Source organism: Ornithorhynchus anatinus, chromosome 6 (genome assembly GCF_004115215.2).
Source record: "Ornithorhynchus anatinus isolate Pmale09 chromosome 6, mOrnAna1.pri.v4, whole genome shotgun sequence".
NCBI lineage: Eukaryota > Metazoa > Chordata > Mammalia > Monotremata > Ornithorhynchidae > Ornithorhynchus > Ornithorhynchus anatinus.
The window spans coordinates 27,303,952-27,320,699 of record NC_041733.1 but is presented as its reverse complement, the minus strand read 5'-3'; the positions used below and the strand labels follow the sequence as shown (position 1 = coordinate 27,320,699).

At 42.3% G+C, this 16,748-nt stretch overlaps 1 protein-coding gene across 6 annotated transcripts in view; it reads right to left on the bottom strand.

Moving 5' to 3' along the window:
- KIAA1210 (KIAA1210 ortholog) overlaps positions 1–16,748 on the bottom strand; it is a 129,253-nt gene that overhangs the window by 40,190 nt on the left and 72,315 nt on the right. For all 6 annotated transcript variants that reach the window (XM_029067494.1, XM_029067492.2, XM_029067496.2 and 3 more), the window contains one exon: positions 3,127–3,203. In XM_029067494.1, coding sequence (XP_028923327.1) covers positions 3,127–3,193 — 67 coding nt within the window. In that variant the 5' untranslated portion in view covers positions 3,194–3,203. The remainder of the gene's footprint in view (positions 1–3,126; positions 3,204–16,748) is intronic.

Genomic DNA, 16,748 nt, shown 5'->3' with positions numbered 1-16,748 from the left:
ACAGTGCTTGGCACATAGTAAGTGCTTAACAAATACCATCATCATTATTATTATTAGGCCCACTCCTCCTTAACCATTTTATGATTTTAACTTTGCCAGTTTTTATTTCCTCCTAGCTGCAGGTTGGCAGGAAGCACTCAGAGTTCTCAATTTCAAAAGAGAAATTATCCCCTAGACTTAAAGCTTGTTGAACGTAGGGAATGTGTCAATCAATCAATCAATGGTCTTTACTGAGCACTTACTATGTGCAGAGCATTGCACAAAGCACTTGGGAGAGTACAATGCCACAGAATTCACAGACACATACCCCACCCATAATGATCGTATAGTCTAGCGGGATGAGCTACTAACTGTACTGTACTCTCCCAAGTGCTTAGTACAGTGCTCTGCACACAGTAAGTGCTCAATAAATATCGCTGATGATGATGATGATGATCTCCGTAACTTCAACAGGAATGTTTCTTCCCCCCATTGGGGTACATCTGCGCAGCGGGTAATGAGAGCAAAAAGCAGGAAAAAATACTTTTTCTTCTGACATTTATAATTGCTTCTTTTTACTCTCAATAAAATTCTTCATGATTTCATGGGCAAACTTTCATTAGACAAAGCAAAGAATACAACTTAACTGCAAACAAGAGGCTGTATTTTCAGTGTGCATTAGTCTATTCCATTTTCATTAAAAGAGGACACTGAAAAATGCAGTCTCAGGTGCATGTGAGTCATGAGTAGCTTCATTCATTTGATCGTATTTATTGAGCACTTACTGTGTGCAAAGCACTGTAATAAGCACTTGAGAGAGTACAATTTAACAACAAACAGACACATCCCCTGCCCACAACAAGCTCACAGTCTAGAGGGGAAGACAGACAATATAAATAAATAAATTCCATATTTATACGGATATATACATACTACACAACTACTCACACAAAACTCACATACTGCCCTTGATCAATTAGGTGCCAAAATGTAGAGAGCAGTAAAGAAATCAAACCAAAAACACTTTACAACCTGAGGCATCCACGACATGAAAGAAATCTGGCAGTCTTTTTACCAATGCTAATCGAATAATAATAATAATAATAATAATAATAATGTTACATCCCTACTACATGCCAAGCACTGTACTAAGCTCTGGTACATGCAAGGTTGGACAGAGTCCATGTCCCAAATGGGGCTCACAGTCTAGGAAACAGGGAGTAGGATTTAATTCTTCATTTACAGATAAGAAACCTGAGGCACAGAGAAGTTATGTGGCTTGCCCAAGGTCACCAAGCAGAGAAGTGGCAGAGCCAGGATTAGAATGGTATTTATTGAGCATTTACTGTGTACAGAAAACTGTACTAAGTACTTGGGAAAGTAAACTGCAACAGAGTTGGAGATGTTATCCCTGCCCTCAAGGAAGCCACAGTCTACAGTCTAAATAGTCATTCAATTTTTCCATTCATTTAGAGTTACATATTAAAAGAGAAATCCAGAGACATGACCCAGGGACAATGAAAAATGAGAGCAGATCATGTTTAAACACGATTCTAAAAGGGCTTGTTGCCCACCAGAATGGGATTGGGGCTAGGAAGCAGGCACTGAAAACATGCATCGACAAAAAGGAAATTGCTTGAAATAATCCAATATCCTAAAATGGAAGTTCCAGAGTATCTGACTCAAGGGCTTCAAGGCTAAGCAAAACCAATTAGAGAGCTAGGAGGCAGCTTTGACTGACTCTGCTCCATTGGAGCGTTTAAAAAACACACACCTTGTGCTCAGTGCCAATCAGCAGTGGTTATTACAGAGTTGTTGGGTTGAAGATGACGCTGCTGACGGCAAGGCTGTATCCATGAGCGTGAGTGTCACTGGGAATACTAGTACCTTGGGGAGAGCCTACAGCTACTCAGACTTTCCATATCACATTTCTTTCCTAAACTGTTGCTTCGCATCACCTCAGGAGAAAAAAAAGGAGCCTGAATTAAATATGCCCATGAGGGGAGGACAAGAGAGAGGGAGACAGCTTAAAGAACCTCTAGGCAAGAGTGGGCCCAATTTGCATTGTTTGCCATATATTCCATTCCAGTTGACACAGTTCCAGGGTCTTGACTTGCTTTATGCCTCCAGAACCACTAAGTATTGTGTTTAGCATTTCTATCATCATTAATTTACTTATTCATTACTCTGCCACTCTGTTGAACCTCCCTTGGTGCCTCTTTCCACGGTACATTTGAGTTCTGTAGAGAATCGACTGCAGCTGCAGCAGTTCGATAGCAGTCACTCAGCTAGCAGTTGAAACGCGATATAGGTTCAAACCTCTCCTGTACTACTGGGGTGGCTGATGATCTGAGCCATTTTCTGCTGCTGCTAAAATTTACTTAGTGTTTTAGACAAGGCCAAAAGAAGTTTCTCCTAATCCAGACTTGGGGCCATGAGTGCAGTAGAGAGAAAAACCTATGGGAAGGCAGCGACTGGGGGAGCGATTCAGAGACTCACTCTGTCTATGTCCCCATTTCCCCCAACTTTGAGCTTTGAGCCAACAGACCATGAAGAAAGATGGAGGGGACAAAAGGGGAGGAGCAGGGAAGAGCAGCCATCAGCACTTGGCACATAGCGCTTAACAAATACCATCATTATCATTATTATCCCTCGTGCTTACCACATATTAGAAGCAAAAGTAAATTCCCCCTTCCTTTCTTGCCCTGTTCTGTCCACGTTCCTGTACTATTCTCAATTCATACTGAGTTTCCTGCCATAGTCCCTCTCTCTCCTCAATGGCTCCATAAACATCACTCTCACAAATCTTTAGGATGAGGGACTGGTAGAAGGCTCTTCAGTTAGTCAATCAGTCATATTTATTGAGGGCTTACTGTGTGCAGAGCACTGTACTAACACTTGGGAGAGTACAAAATAATATAACAAACCCATTCCCTGCCCACAGTGAGCTTACCGTCAGAAGCTCTTCCATCTCCTCCCCATCCCTCAGCCTCTTCCTGCCCTGGTTTCTTGGCACAAAATCAAATACAAAATACTTTCTATACCTATTCTTCCTGTGAATTCAGCCACAAACAGCATGGTGGATTCTTCTCAGTCTTAAATACCAGCATCCTGAGGGGAACAGCTATCCCAAGAAGGTCCACTTACCTGAGCCCTCTTCACTTGTTTCCTCTGCACCAGGGCCACGGGTGACATCTGCTGGTCCTGTTGCCATGATATAGTCACTGAAATAAAGATGCAAAAGGTCAGAAGTCATTTTGCTTTCTCTGGACGTGCTAGTCAATTTACCCCACTCATTTTCCCTTTGAGAGGAGATTCTAAGAAACATTCTGTTGACTGAAGAAAGGGTTTGTTTCAAATGTGTTTGACTAGAGCCAAATGGTCTTACTTTTCAATTCTATAAAAAGACAACTTAGTCTGCTACTTCGTGATAGACGCGGTGAGAATGAAGCAAGGAAGGTGCAGTCTGAGTTCCCGGGCTTCCTCACAGAAGACCTAGAGCAAGGCCAAAGAGGGTTCCTGAGGTTGAGGGGACCAAGAGCTCTGTTCAACTCTGTTCTTCTTTGCCCAGACCTTCCTGCCCCAGCAGTAGGAGTGGAAATGAAACAAAGACAATTCAGCCCCCAATATGGGGTGCAATTGGCTAGCTCTCTCACCTGTTGACCCATCAATCAGTCAGCCGACCAGTCAAAAGTACTTACCTAGTGCTCATTGTGTGCACAGCAGTGTACTAAGTGCCTGGGGTGTAGGGCACTTGTGGTTTCTGCTTCCTAAGCATTTGTTTAGCCCTAGCCTCACCTGCTCTACACCAAAATCAAATAATAATGACAGTATGTTTTTATATTTGTTAAGCACTTACTATGTGCCAGGCACTGTACTAAGCACTGGGGTAGGTACAATATAATCAGTTTGGACATGGTCCATGTCCCATGGTGTGCTCAGTCTTAATCCCCATTTTACAAATGAGGTAACTGAGGCAAAGAGAAGTGAAGTGACTTGCCCAAAGTCACACAGCAGACAAGTGTTAAGTGCTTAGCATAGTGCTAAGTGCTTAGGTCAGCGCTCTGCACACAGTAAGTGCTCAATAAATACGACTGAATAAAAGTGGCAGAGCTGGGATTAGAACCCAGGTCTCAGGTCCATACTCCATCTGCTAGGCCACATTGCTTCTCTGGTTTATAATACTAATGGTGATGGTATTTATTAAGTACACATTATGTGCCAAACACTATGTTTAGCACTTGGATAGATACAAAGTAATCGGATTGGGCACAGTCCCTGTATTGCTCAGGGCTCATGGTCTAAGGGAGAGGGAAAACAGGAATTTAATCCCCTTTTCACAGCTGAAGAAACTGAGACCCTGGATGGTGAAGAAGCTTCTTTATATGCACTGTTTCCGGGATACTACCAAGCACTGGGACAATGCTCTTCTCCAGAAATTCAGGAGTTCGGGCTTCACATGCCCACAGATGCTTCTCACATGATAATCCTACCCCAGCCAATGCAAACAGGTCGGAAAAAGACAAAATGGAAAGCACAATAAAGTCACCCTTTAAGACAAATCCTATCAGTTTTATTAAGTTCAATAAAAAATAGAAAATCTATCAGAGCTGAACAGCAGTGAAGGGCTACACTCAATATGTGACAACTGAATGAAACCAATGGACCTAATTCATTTTAGATTCACTGAAATGAGTTTGTAGCTCCAGGCCTTAGAGCATCATGTCACCTTCTGGCCACTGATTATACAATAGTCCCCTGGCATTAAAACTCAAAGCTAAATCGAGCACTAAAGACCCCCGGTTTTCTGGCTCCCACTGCTGCTTCTCTAAATTTCAATGACTAGCTTTAGGAAATGGAAAGTATAACTCAAAGGAAAAAAATTCCCAGGTGCAGAGGATAAGGTCACACAACATTCAGAAACTCAATTTGTAACCAGCCTCCTCCTTATGGACCAAGAACAGTGACCATGGGCTATAACCCTAAAGTAAAGATGGTCTTGTCTACAAAGGAGATAGCTAATGACAGTTTGAGACAATTTCAAATTTCATGTGCATTTTAATGCTAACTAAAGTTATTTGATGTGTTAGGTGCAAGGTAGGGAAATTTGCAACTAAGGGCTTTCTGTGTCAACAAGAGTAAAACAATTGTTTGGGGACACTCAGACAGGGTTCGATCCCCATGAGATAGAGTCATTGAGCCTGATTTTTGTTTGTTTGTTTTGTTAAGCACTTACTATGTGTCAGGCACTGTATTAAGCACAGGGATAGATACAAGATCATCAGGTCCCAGATGGGGCTCAGTTTAAGCAGGAGGGAAAACAGTTATTGGATCCTTTACATTGTAAGTTTACTGTGGGCAGGGACCATATCTACTCTGAGACACTGTACTCTCCCAAACACTTAGTACAGTACTCTGCACAAAATAAGCACTCAATAAATACAACTGATTGACTCATTACTGATTGATTGAATTTCTATTTTGCAGATGAGGAAACTGAGGCACAGAGAAGTTAAGTGACTTGCCCAAGGTCACAGAGCAGACAAGCAGTGGAGCCAGGATTAGAACCCAGGGCCTTTGACTCCCAGGCCCATGATTCCTAATTAGCCCATGAGTTTGCGAGAATGATAGGGCTGTCAGAGGGTGCTGTGATTTGTCACCACCCCCTCCCTTGTCCTTCGCCAGGCGGCCTGGAATCTGGGAAGTGGCCTAATGGCCTGGGCCCAAGGCTGGAGAAATCTAAAATGCAGGTTGCGATGGTGTGGGTGTGCAACTCAGGGTTCCTGCAATTGGCTCAGTGAAATTATTGGCACCTTCTACTCCAAACAGATTTTTCTAAGGAGGCAGCAGGGTCTAGTAGAAAGAACACCACTCTGAGAGTTGGGAGACAGGGGCTCTCGTCCTGCCTCTGCTACTAGATTGCTGGGGAGCTTGGGTAAGTCATATCACCTTTCTGTGTCTCTGTTTTTCATCTGTAAAATAGGGATACTATTACAAACTCTCCCTATCTCCCACGGATGCTACATGGGCAAAATGAAGTGAGTAACGTAAAAACAATAGCAAAAAAGGAAAACACTAAACAAATTTTAGGTGTTCTTAGCAAAAAATTATCTCTGAGAAATGCTGGAGTCATGCAACTACAGCTATTCTGCAGTAAGTCCTTAGGATAGATCAGGAAGCCAAAGTAGGGAGAAACTCTAATGGAAAGCTCTTGTTTTTATCTCTTTGGGAGTGGTGACAGTTGACACTCTGAACCTGAGGGTAAAGACGAGATGCCATGGGCAAAAAATGACACCTAAGAGCTTTGAGAAGCAATGTGACCTGATGGAAAGAGGACAGGCCTGGGAAACAGGAGATCTGGGTTCCAATACCAGCTCTGTCATTGCCTGTTGTGTGACGCGGGGCTAGTCACATAATGCCTCTGTGCCTCATTTTTACCATCTGTGAGCCCTATATGGAATAGGGACTGTGTCTGACCTGATTTTATTGTATCTACCACATCACTTAGTACGTTGCTTGACACATTAACAAAAACTACAGTAGTTATTATTATCATTATTACTCTGTATTCATCTCTGTCCCTTGAAATGGCAACAACAACAAATAGGTGGAAATTATAGTGAGTTTGTTTTACTTTAACTTCCTTGATGTTTCATACTGTTTCACTGTCAGAAAGTGTTAACACTTTTAGCCAATTAATCAATCAATCAATAACATTTACTGAGTGCCTACTTTGTGCAGAGCACTACACTAGCAGTTGGGAGAATACAAAAGAGTTAGAAGATACAATCCCTGCCCTCAGGGAGCCTTCAGTGTAGCTAGAAAGATTGACATTTAATAGATTACAATGTAATTTTGGAGAAAGATACTAATCTGAGAGCATTGGACAAGTCACTTCATTTAGCAATATAAAAAATAAACAATACCATTTCTGGGTCAGACTAAAATCCATCCTCCTGAGTATTCGGTCTCTAACAGCAGCAAAGGATGCTTGTGGAACAATGTGATACTTTCCTTGACATTTTTGCTTGGAAAACCACTCTCAGTACAGTTGTCCAGGTTGTTAGCGGGATATCCCCAAATAGAAAACTGAGGGTTTGAAAATCTCTTACTGTCTGACTGCTTTAATCCCTTTTCCCTTTTACCTGGCTATGAAAAACTGGAGAAGTGAAATCCAGATATAGCAGTGTCATTGAGGTTCATGTAAACTCCTGCTTAACTGTAAGCACAATGGTGGGCAGGGAACTTGTCTATCAACTCTGTTAAATTATTGTACTGTACTTCCCCAAGCACTTAGTATAGTGATCTGCACACAATAAGCACTCCATAAATATGACTGATTGGGCATGATGGCTTATCAGATAGGATTGCAGGCAATAAACTGGGTTCTGAGAGGCTAAACTCTTGCTAGAATTGCTGAAAGAATAACAAGGTGAGGGAAGCTACCCTGTGGAAATATTCCCTGAAAACAATTTCAGCCACTCCAGAAAATATGCGACTGAGGCAGTTCCAGGTTTCTAAATCATTATTACTTCTTAAAACAAGTTGATAAGTCAAGCCCTATTAGGTTAAAAGGAATGTGTTTGTCCACTGAAAATGAAAAAAAATTAATTTGGCATATATGGACAAGAACTTGTGGGAGCTGCCATCGCTTGCACTGACAAGAGTTATGCTGCCAAGATGTTGGGACCTTATTTTCTCTCTCTGTAATAATTGATCTATCTGAAAAGAGTGTTGGATGAACTTACTATATATGGAAAACCATGAGAAAATCAGAATCTACCCATGATGTGATCCTAGTTACTTTATTCAATCAACAGTTTTGCACGTAGGAAATGTATTTCCATTATAGATCTTTAGAAGAAATAAACAGAGAAATCAGTCCACAAGTGTCACTGAAACTTAAATGACTTTTAAAAGTGGCAGATCAAAATAGGGGTGTATATTTAACCATGGATGAGATTTCTAAACACATCTATCCTGTATTCACTATCTGGGCTCTAGTGGGTCAATATCAGCCAAGAAAGAAATCCACTTAAGCAGGAAACGTGTCTACCAACTCTGCTAATATTGCACTCTCCCAAGCACTTTGTACAGTTCTCCCCACACACTACTCAATAAATACGACTGATTGACTTAAAGGAGTGGCAAAGTGCCCTACTTTGTTTTTTACTGTTCTCTTACGTGAACTTTAACCAGGCTAAAGAATCTTCCACTGGTGTCTTTCTCCCCTTTGGCTGAGCCATTAGCCAGACGTATGTGCGAGGGCCACAAACATTCTTTACTTTTTAATGCTTAACTTCTCCCACAACTGCAGGTAGACAACTCATCCCCCTTTCCTTTTAAACTCTTCCATGAGCAATAGGAACTGTTTCCATATGGAATGAAACTAACATTTCCTCTCCCAGTCTTCTGGGTGAGGTTCCAAATGACTTGTTAAAAAGCAAGGCGACACCTTCCACATGTTGCAGGAGGTTTCAGACATGTCCAGGCACAGAACTTACTTATCCCAAAAAAAGCGGGCAGAGGAAAAAGAAATCCATTTGGGAAATCTGCTGTACTACCCTGTGCTTTCTGGGTCTAATAAAGGGGTCAGACTCTGGCCACCCTTTTATACAAGAGAAACATACTTACTGTCTCTGTGGACCGCATTCGGCTTATTTAATCAACTTTTGGCTGTTCTTAATCACAGAAATATTCAGAGCCTGGCAAAAATATGGACATCTGATACTTAACGAGACAGAACAGGTCTAGGATATTAAGGGCTAAATCTAAATTATTCCCACCAGGAAAGAAGGGCAATTAATGATATATAGCAATTTTTATTCATTCAGTGAACTCCAAACCAGTTGACCTAACACCTTTGGCCCTCAAGTAGCTAACACTATCCAGATTCTTTTTGGAAAGTGTCCAGAGCGCAGACATTTTTTCAAGAATATAATTGAAGGGGAAGCTAATTCTCTAACCAAACATCTAGTTTTATATCAGAGAAACTATTGTAAAATCCCTGATAACAAGGAAAAGTCAAAGGCAAATTGCCAGCTCAGTTCTATCATTTTATAAAAATCATATTATTTGTAACAGGAAGAAGAATTATTCAGCATATTAAGTATTCCAAATTCCATAATGGTTAAAGGATTAGTATAGAAGCATCAACAAAAATAGAAATTGTTATTCAGTATCCCTAGAAAGAAATGATGTGTCCCACTGGGCAGTTCAGTGACTGGTTCAGGATTACAGGGAAGTTAGAAATGGAACAAAATACATAAACCTAGTCTTGTTTTCCCCGGGGGGCTCCCCTCCTCTTGTCAATAGGCCAATCTCCCTCCAGTTTCATCCTCAGAAGAGGCAATTATTCTCCCTTCTGAATTCCTTGGCAACCTCATTTAAAACTAAACTACACTCTACCCTTCACCCTTGCTCCAAGAATAAATCTTGAATGAACTCTTCCTAAGATTTTAAAATTCTCTGTTCCATCAGTTTGCATTATAGTCATTCTGTTTTTATGCCTCAACTGCTGGAAACTTTCAAATCAGCTCCTCTGTTTGGTCTGCCCAGTTTCACAGCTGAATCAGTTGAGCCAACCAGAGGTCAAGAACTTTTATGTAGGCCATTGATGAATCAGTGAATTAAAGCCTCCCATAGTAGACATACTTCTTCTTTCCTGCTTATCCAACAGGGCTCCGGAAAAACACGGAAACCCTTAGAGCCAATCTATTTATAGAATAAGATAATCCCCTGTGAGAAATCTTTGTTGTAACATTTCAAACAGTAGAATAGAGTAAGAATGTATACTGGAGGTACTGTGGAGAGCCACTTTCTAGTAACAGTGCTGTGGACAGTGGCAAGGCTGGTTGTCAGAGCAGCATGGGAAGCAGTGTAGGCCTAGCAGACACAGTACCGGCCTGGGAATCAGAGGACCCGATTTCTTATCAATCAATCAATCAATCAATCGTATTTATTGAGTGCTTACTATGTGCAAGAACACTGCACTAAGTGCTTGGGAGAGTACAACAGAATTAGCAGACACGTTTCCTGCCCATAATGAGTTTACACTCTAGGGGACTAATCCCGGTTCTGCTACTTGTCTTCTGTGAGACTTGAGCAAGTCACTTAACTTTTCTGTGTTTGCTACCTCATCTGTAAAATGGGGATTAAGACTGCGAGTCCCTTGTGGAACCTGTGTCCAATATGATTAGCTTGTATCTACCCCAGAGCTTAATACAGTGCCTGGCACATAGTAAGTTTTGCTTAATACCATAAAAAAGGCATCCAGACTTTCTTGGAGTTGGAGCTTAAGGGACTGAGGAGAAAAAATAAAGGTAGCAGAAAAACCTCCCTTGGGGAACAATATTTCCCAGAAGCCAAAAGGCTTGCTTCCTCCCCTTCCCAAAATCCCTGAATCAGGTGGCTTTCAGGTCAGGAGATGAGACCATTAATTCCTTTTTTTTTGGTCTGCCTCTAGACCATTGGCTGGCTGTGACTTCCATTGGCTATAACCTTGGAGAAACTCTGTTCATGTGAGAATGCAAAGCAGGACCAGGAATTTCCCTTTTGATCCTAATCCAATAACTACGACAGACCAGCTAACACTGCAGGTCCTTTAGCTCCTCATGTAAATCTGTGGCTAAAGCCTTACAGTCTAAGGAAGGGTAAAAGACTCAAGGTAGGCTAAGATTCTTTATCAGAGAGGAGAATATTCAGCCTATACCATATGCATTTAAATAGTTGGTGCCCAGGGGTTTGGCTAAATCACAGTAAACTGAGCCATCAGCCAGTTGGATTCAGAAAGCCCCTCATTTTCATGTCAATATTAGAGAAGCAGCACGGCCTAGTAGAAGGAGCACAGGCCTGGGAATCAGAAGACCTGGGTTATAATCCCGTCTACCTGCTCTGTGACCTTGGGCAAGTCAATTAACTTATCTGTGACTCAGTTCCCTGGTCTGCAAAATGGGGATTCAATATCTATTCTCCCTCCTACTCAGACTGTGAGTCCCATGTGGGACCTGATCATCTTGTATCTACCCCAGCACTTAGTACAATGCTTGGTACATAGTAAGCACTTAACAAATACCACAATTACTTTGTGCTAAGCACTGGAGTAGATGCAAATTGATCAGACATAGCTCCCATAGGGTCTCATACTAGGGGGAGGGAGAACAGATATTGAATCCCTATTTTACAGATGAAGAAATTGAGGCACAGAGAAGTCAACTTACTTGCCAAAGGTCACATTACAGACAAGTAATAGAACTGGGATTAGAATCCAGGTCTCCTGACTCCCAGTCCTGTACTCTTTCCACTAGACCACTCTGCTTCTCCATTGTGAGGGGACAAAGTCAGTCCAGCCAGCGAGCAGCACGGCCTAGAGTCAGATACACCTTTAACTCCACTTTTGAGAAAGTTACCATGGTTACAGTTTCCAAACCTGTGCTAACTGTGGGAGGTTTGCACCTGGCTCAGGGTCTGAGCTCCAGAAGCAGCAACAAACATTAGGGACCGTTAGGGAGAGAAGAAGCATGGCCTAGTGGATAGTACACAGGCCTGGGAGGCAGAGGATCTGGGTTCTAATCCTAGCTCTGCCATATACCTGCTGTGTGACTTGAACAAATCAGCTAACTTCTCTGTGTCTCAATTACCTCATCTGTAAAATGGGGATTAAAACTGGGAGCCCCATGTGGGACATGGACTGTATTCAGCCTAATTAACTTGTATCTATCCCAGCACTTAGTACAGGGCCTGACATATAGTAAGTGCTTAATGTATACTATAAAAGCAAAAGAAATATTACATCCCAAACCATCACCAGATGCCAAAAGGCCCTTCTCCCTGGACAGAGATTTGAAGTTAGGTAACTGGAAAATGGTACTATCGATTGTATGATGTTGCCTGGGAGGCTGGGGTGTGTGTCCTGGAGACCCCACCAACACTGAACCAGACCCTTAACCAACCAGACACTTAATCAACACTGAACCAGACCCTTCTGGCATCCTTGTGTCAGAGGGGTTAGGGCTCAAGGCTAACAAAGGTATGTCACCAGCCTTTACTAATTAATCTGTTGGCTCCTAGGATACATATTAGCCCCATTTAGAAGGGTCAGACATCCAAGACCCAAAGAAATGATGTGATATTTTCAAAGCTACATATACTCTTTCCCAGACTGCTCCAAGGTTCATGGGGAGACAATGCTTGTGTCAGCTCAACTCACATCCTGGTGGGCAAATTAACCATGAACCTCTGCTATTCAGGGAGGAGAAGGAATGACAAGCCCTGTGGCGGTGACAAGTGGGAGAACGTGGGCATGGAGACTGGAAAGCAAAACTTTCCAAATGGTAATGAGCATTGACAGGATTCCCATGTCAATTCTGCCTACAGGGCCTGGTCACTCCATCAGCTGTCCAGCCATGTGTCTGCCCATGAGTCTTTTTCCCTTGCACTTCACCAGCGGACATGCTTTTGCAAGCTGTTTAAATGTCAAAATTGATCTTGGCTGATTAAAAATGATCCCCCAAAGAGATATGTGACCTCTCCCAGCCTCTTCCTAACTTTAGTTTGTTGGGGGTGGAGTAGAGGGAATTGTGTGTGTGTGTGTGTGTGTGTTCATTTGGGCAGGGGCAGGGGAGACAGGAAGGCAGGGATCTCATCAGTTCCACTGTGAAAACCAGAATGGGTTTCTGAATAAAACAGAAATGACTTCAGAAATGGGACCAGGGTTTAACAGTTACTTATGACTCGGGAAAACATTTGTTTTTATGGCACTGTATGGCTCCGCTTGAAATGGCTTCAGCCTCTATACTAAATGAGAACATTCCAGGCAGACTAAGACCCGTAGTTACATATTTATGCAGACTAAGATCCTTGATTGCATATTTGAATAAGATTTGGAAGATTTACTACCATGCCTGCCATTTCATTTCTTGCATCTAAAAAGCACTGAATCTTCTAAATGGGCCCCAGCTAGGGTTTGGATGCTACATCCAAGGGGCTTATAGAAGAGAATCATTCTTTCACCCAACCCTGAGCTTCTTGTTTTTACAGCAGATATCTCAAAGGACAGCAAACTTTTGCTGATTCTCTTTTCTTCTTTTCTTTCAGCAATTAGCCTCCATTGTTAGCTAACAGGAGAAAAAGATGTTGGTGTCAACCAGCTCTACATATGCTTAGCACATGTGAAAAAATAAAAAGTAAAATGGAACGCCATTCCTTTGAAACAGTAGGCTGACAATAGTGTGGATTTAGATGACCTAAGCAAACGCAGAGAATGCCTCTAGACTGTAAGCTCATTGTGGGCAGGGAATTTGTCCTGGTATATTGTATACTGTATAATGTGTCTTGCTAGTCTCCCAAGCAGTTAGTTCAGTGCTCTGCACACAGTAAGTGCTCTATAAATACAACTGATTGATAAAAATATGGAATCCTATCAGCCAAATTTATCATAGAGAAGGCAAAGTCTATTAAACTGTGGTATTTGTTAAGCACTTACTATACATGCCAGGCACTGTACTAAGCCCTGGGATACAAGCTAATCAAATTGGACATAGTCCCTGTCCCAGCGGACCTCACAGTCTTAATCCCATTTTACAGATGAGGAAACTGAAGCACAGAGAAGTTAAGTGACTTTCCCAAGGTCACCCAGCAAACAAGTGGCAGAGGCAGGATTAGAACTCAGATCCTTTGATTTTCAGGCCTGTACTTCTTCCACTAGGCCACACTGCTTCTCTTTCTTCATGAATTCCTCTTCAGACCTAAAATAGACTTACTGGAGCAATTTTTCACACAGACTCATTGGTCCAACTTCTCCTTTGCTGGTGGGTGGAATTTTTCAACCTTAATGAGACTGTTCCAGGGAGTTGCAGCTGCTGCTCCTGGTCTGAGCCAAGAGCACATGCTATACATTTACAAACTTTCTCTTTTTTATTTCTACCCTCTTTGCCGATTAAGTGTATAGCAAGAATGCCACATTTACAGTCGTTCCTTTTACCGTTCCTGCTTGTATGTGCTGGGGTGATGGTGAGAAGGGGAGTTGGAGAGGAAAGGATAAGTGTGTGTGTGCAGGTGTGTGATATATGTTATATCCTGACTATTATGTAACCTCCCCCATAATATTTGTCTTCATGAACTAGAAAAGTAACAGAAGGGTATTTTGGGCATAGTTACTGTCAGCATCACAGCTACAATCAGAGACTGAAAAATTGATTGACATACCTAAGGGACAAGAGCTGATAAACATTCTGAAAACCTCATAACACATCTAGATTCGTCCACTTCTCACAGAGGGTGCTATTTATTGAACACCTACTTGGTGCAAAGAACTGTACCAGACCAGTGTGGCTCAGTGGAAAGAGCCCGGGCTTGGGAGTCAGAGGTCATGAGTTCAAATCCCGGCTCTGCCACTTGTCAGCTGTGTGACTGTGGGCAAGTCATTTCACTTCTCTGTGCCTCAGTTACCTCATCTATAAAATGGGGATTAACTGTGAGCCTCATGTGGGACAATCTGATTACCCTGGATCTACCCCAGCACTTAGAACAGTGCTTGGCACATAGTAAGCGCTTAACAAATACCAACATTATTATGTTTGGAGGACATACAAAAGGAGTTCAAGATGTGACCCTGCCCTCATGGAGTTTGTAGGGTAATGGGACAGACACAGAAATAAATTGAAAAATATAAATTGAAAAATATAAACTGGTTAAGAGTGAGATCACATATATTAATAATAAGAAATAGAAAAATAAGTCATTATCAAATAACTAAGACTGCTGAGATGAATGGGAGGAGGGAAATCATCAGGGACTTCTGTAACTGAACTCACTTTTTCAAGCCCTATTTTCATTTTTTATTCATAGGCCCAGATGCAATCAGTGCTTTTTTCTCCCCGCAATATCACCATCTTCCTGATTTTTTCTCTCTGAACTGATCACTTCCAGCCCTGGTTCCTTTGCCTGTGGGATATCTCTCCCAGCAAGGGACCGCCACTCCTTTCCCTCATTTCTAGTTCTTGCCCTTTCTCAGATGGCAGGTTCCACCCCAAAGACCCCTGCCTGAGCCCTGACTGACTCGGGGGCTCATTTGTGGATCCCAGTATAGTGATGGAGGAATGGAGACATTGTTTTTTCAGGAATACTAGACTGTTAGGCTGTTAAATCAAGGGGTGATGAAATGGGGATTGGAAAGGAGTGTGTCCTAATGAATACAGCACAACCCTGGGAATAAGAGAACCTAGGTTCTAATCCCAGCTCTCTTACTTATCTGCTGTGTGACCTTCGGCAAGTCACTTCACTTCTCTGTGCCTCTGTTATCTCATCTATAAAATCGAGATTAAGACTGTGATCCCACAGGGGACATGGACTGTGCCCAACCTGATTATTCTGTATCTAACCCAGTGTTTAGAACAGTACCTGGCATATAGTAAGTGCTTTATAAATATTGTTAAAAAACCCCCAAAATTATTATTAATAGTAATAATTCACATAGTGTTAGTTCATTTGCATACAAGTGGGAGCTTTGTTACCAAGTATTCACTTCCTCACACTCATCTCTTCCCAACACTAACATGCACGGACCTGTGTGTCTGACCACTAGCCAGTGTTTTGTTTCCAATTGGTGAATTCAGTTAACAGTAATAATAAGGTCCTTAGATGCCAACTTGCAACCTCATAAATAAACTCACTTCATTAGGCTAACTATTCTTTTTTTTAAATGGTAATTGTTAAGTGCTTTCTATGCCAGGCAATGTACTAAGCACTGGAGTCGATACAAGATAATCAGGTTGGCACAGTCCATGTCCCACATGGGCCTCCCAGTCTTAATTGCTATTTTATAGGTGAGGTAATAAGGCACAGAGAAATTAACTGGACTTGCCCAAGGTCCCACAGCAGATGAGTGGCAGAGCCAGGGTATGAACCCAGGTCCTCCGATACCCAGGCCTGTGCTCTTTCCACTAGGCCCCGCTGCTTCTCTTAATGAACTAAAATGGTCTGCTGAATTCACTACCCTGCAGCCCAAAGAACCAAAGTCTGACATTTGGGCCTATAGAGAACCTCGTCAAAGCAATTTGCCCGAATTTGGGCTCTCGCCCAGCAACAATTACTCTGGAGAGAGGGGAGAGAAGATGTCGGTTAATAAAAGCAGGAGGGGAAGATAAGCAAGAGGCTGAAAGAGCATCACAACTCGGTATTTAACAGCCCACAGTGATCTTGGGGGAACCAGCATTCATTCAATTAATTGTATTTATTGAGCACTTACTGTATGTGGAGCACTGTGGTAAGCACTTGGAAGAGTACAATACAAGAATAAACAGGTACAATAAGTTTACAGGGGGAGGGAACGGACAGACATTAATATAAATAAAGTACAAATATATACCTAAGTGCTGTGGGGCTGGGAGAGGGGATGAATAAAGGGAGCAAGTCCGGGCGATGCAGAAGAGAGTGGGAAAAGAGGAAACGAGGGTCTTTTCAGGGATGGCCTCTTGGAGGAGATAGGCTTCTTATTGAAGGGGGAAAGAGTAAACTGTCTGTCAGATTTGAGGTGGGAGGGCGTTCCAGGCCAGAGGCAGGACATGGGCGAGAGGTTGGCGGCAAGAGAAACGAGACTGAGGTACAGTGAAAAGGTTAGCATTAGAGGAGTGAAGTGTGTGGGCACCAGTTTTGCATAAGTCCCCAAATGGGCATCCCATCTGTTTGCATTTTTTCTGAAAGAATTCACTCTTTCCTTCACTGCCTCCTCTAGATCACTGTGCTGCTTCCTTGGGATGAGAACCAGCAAC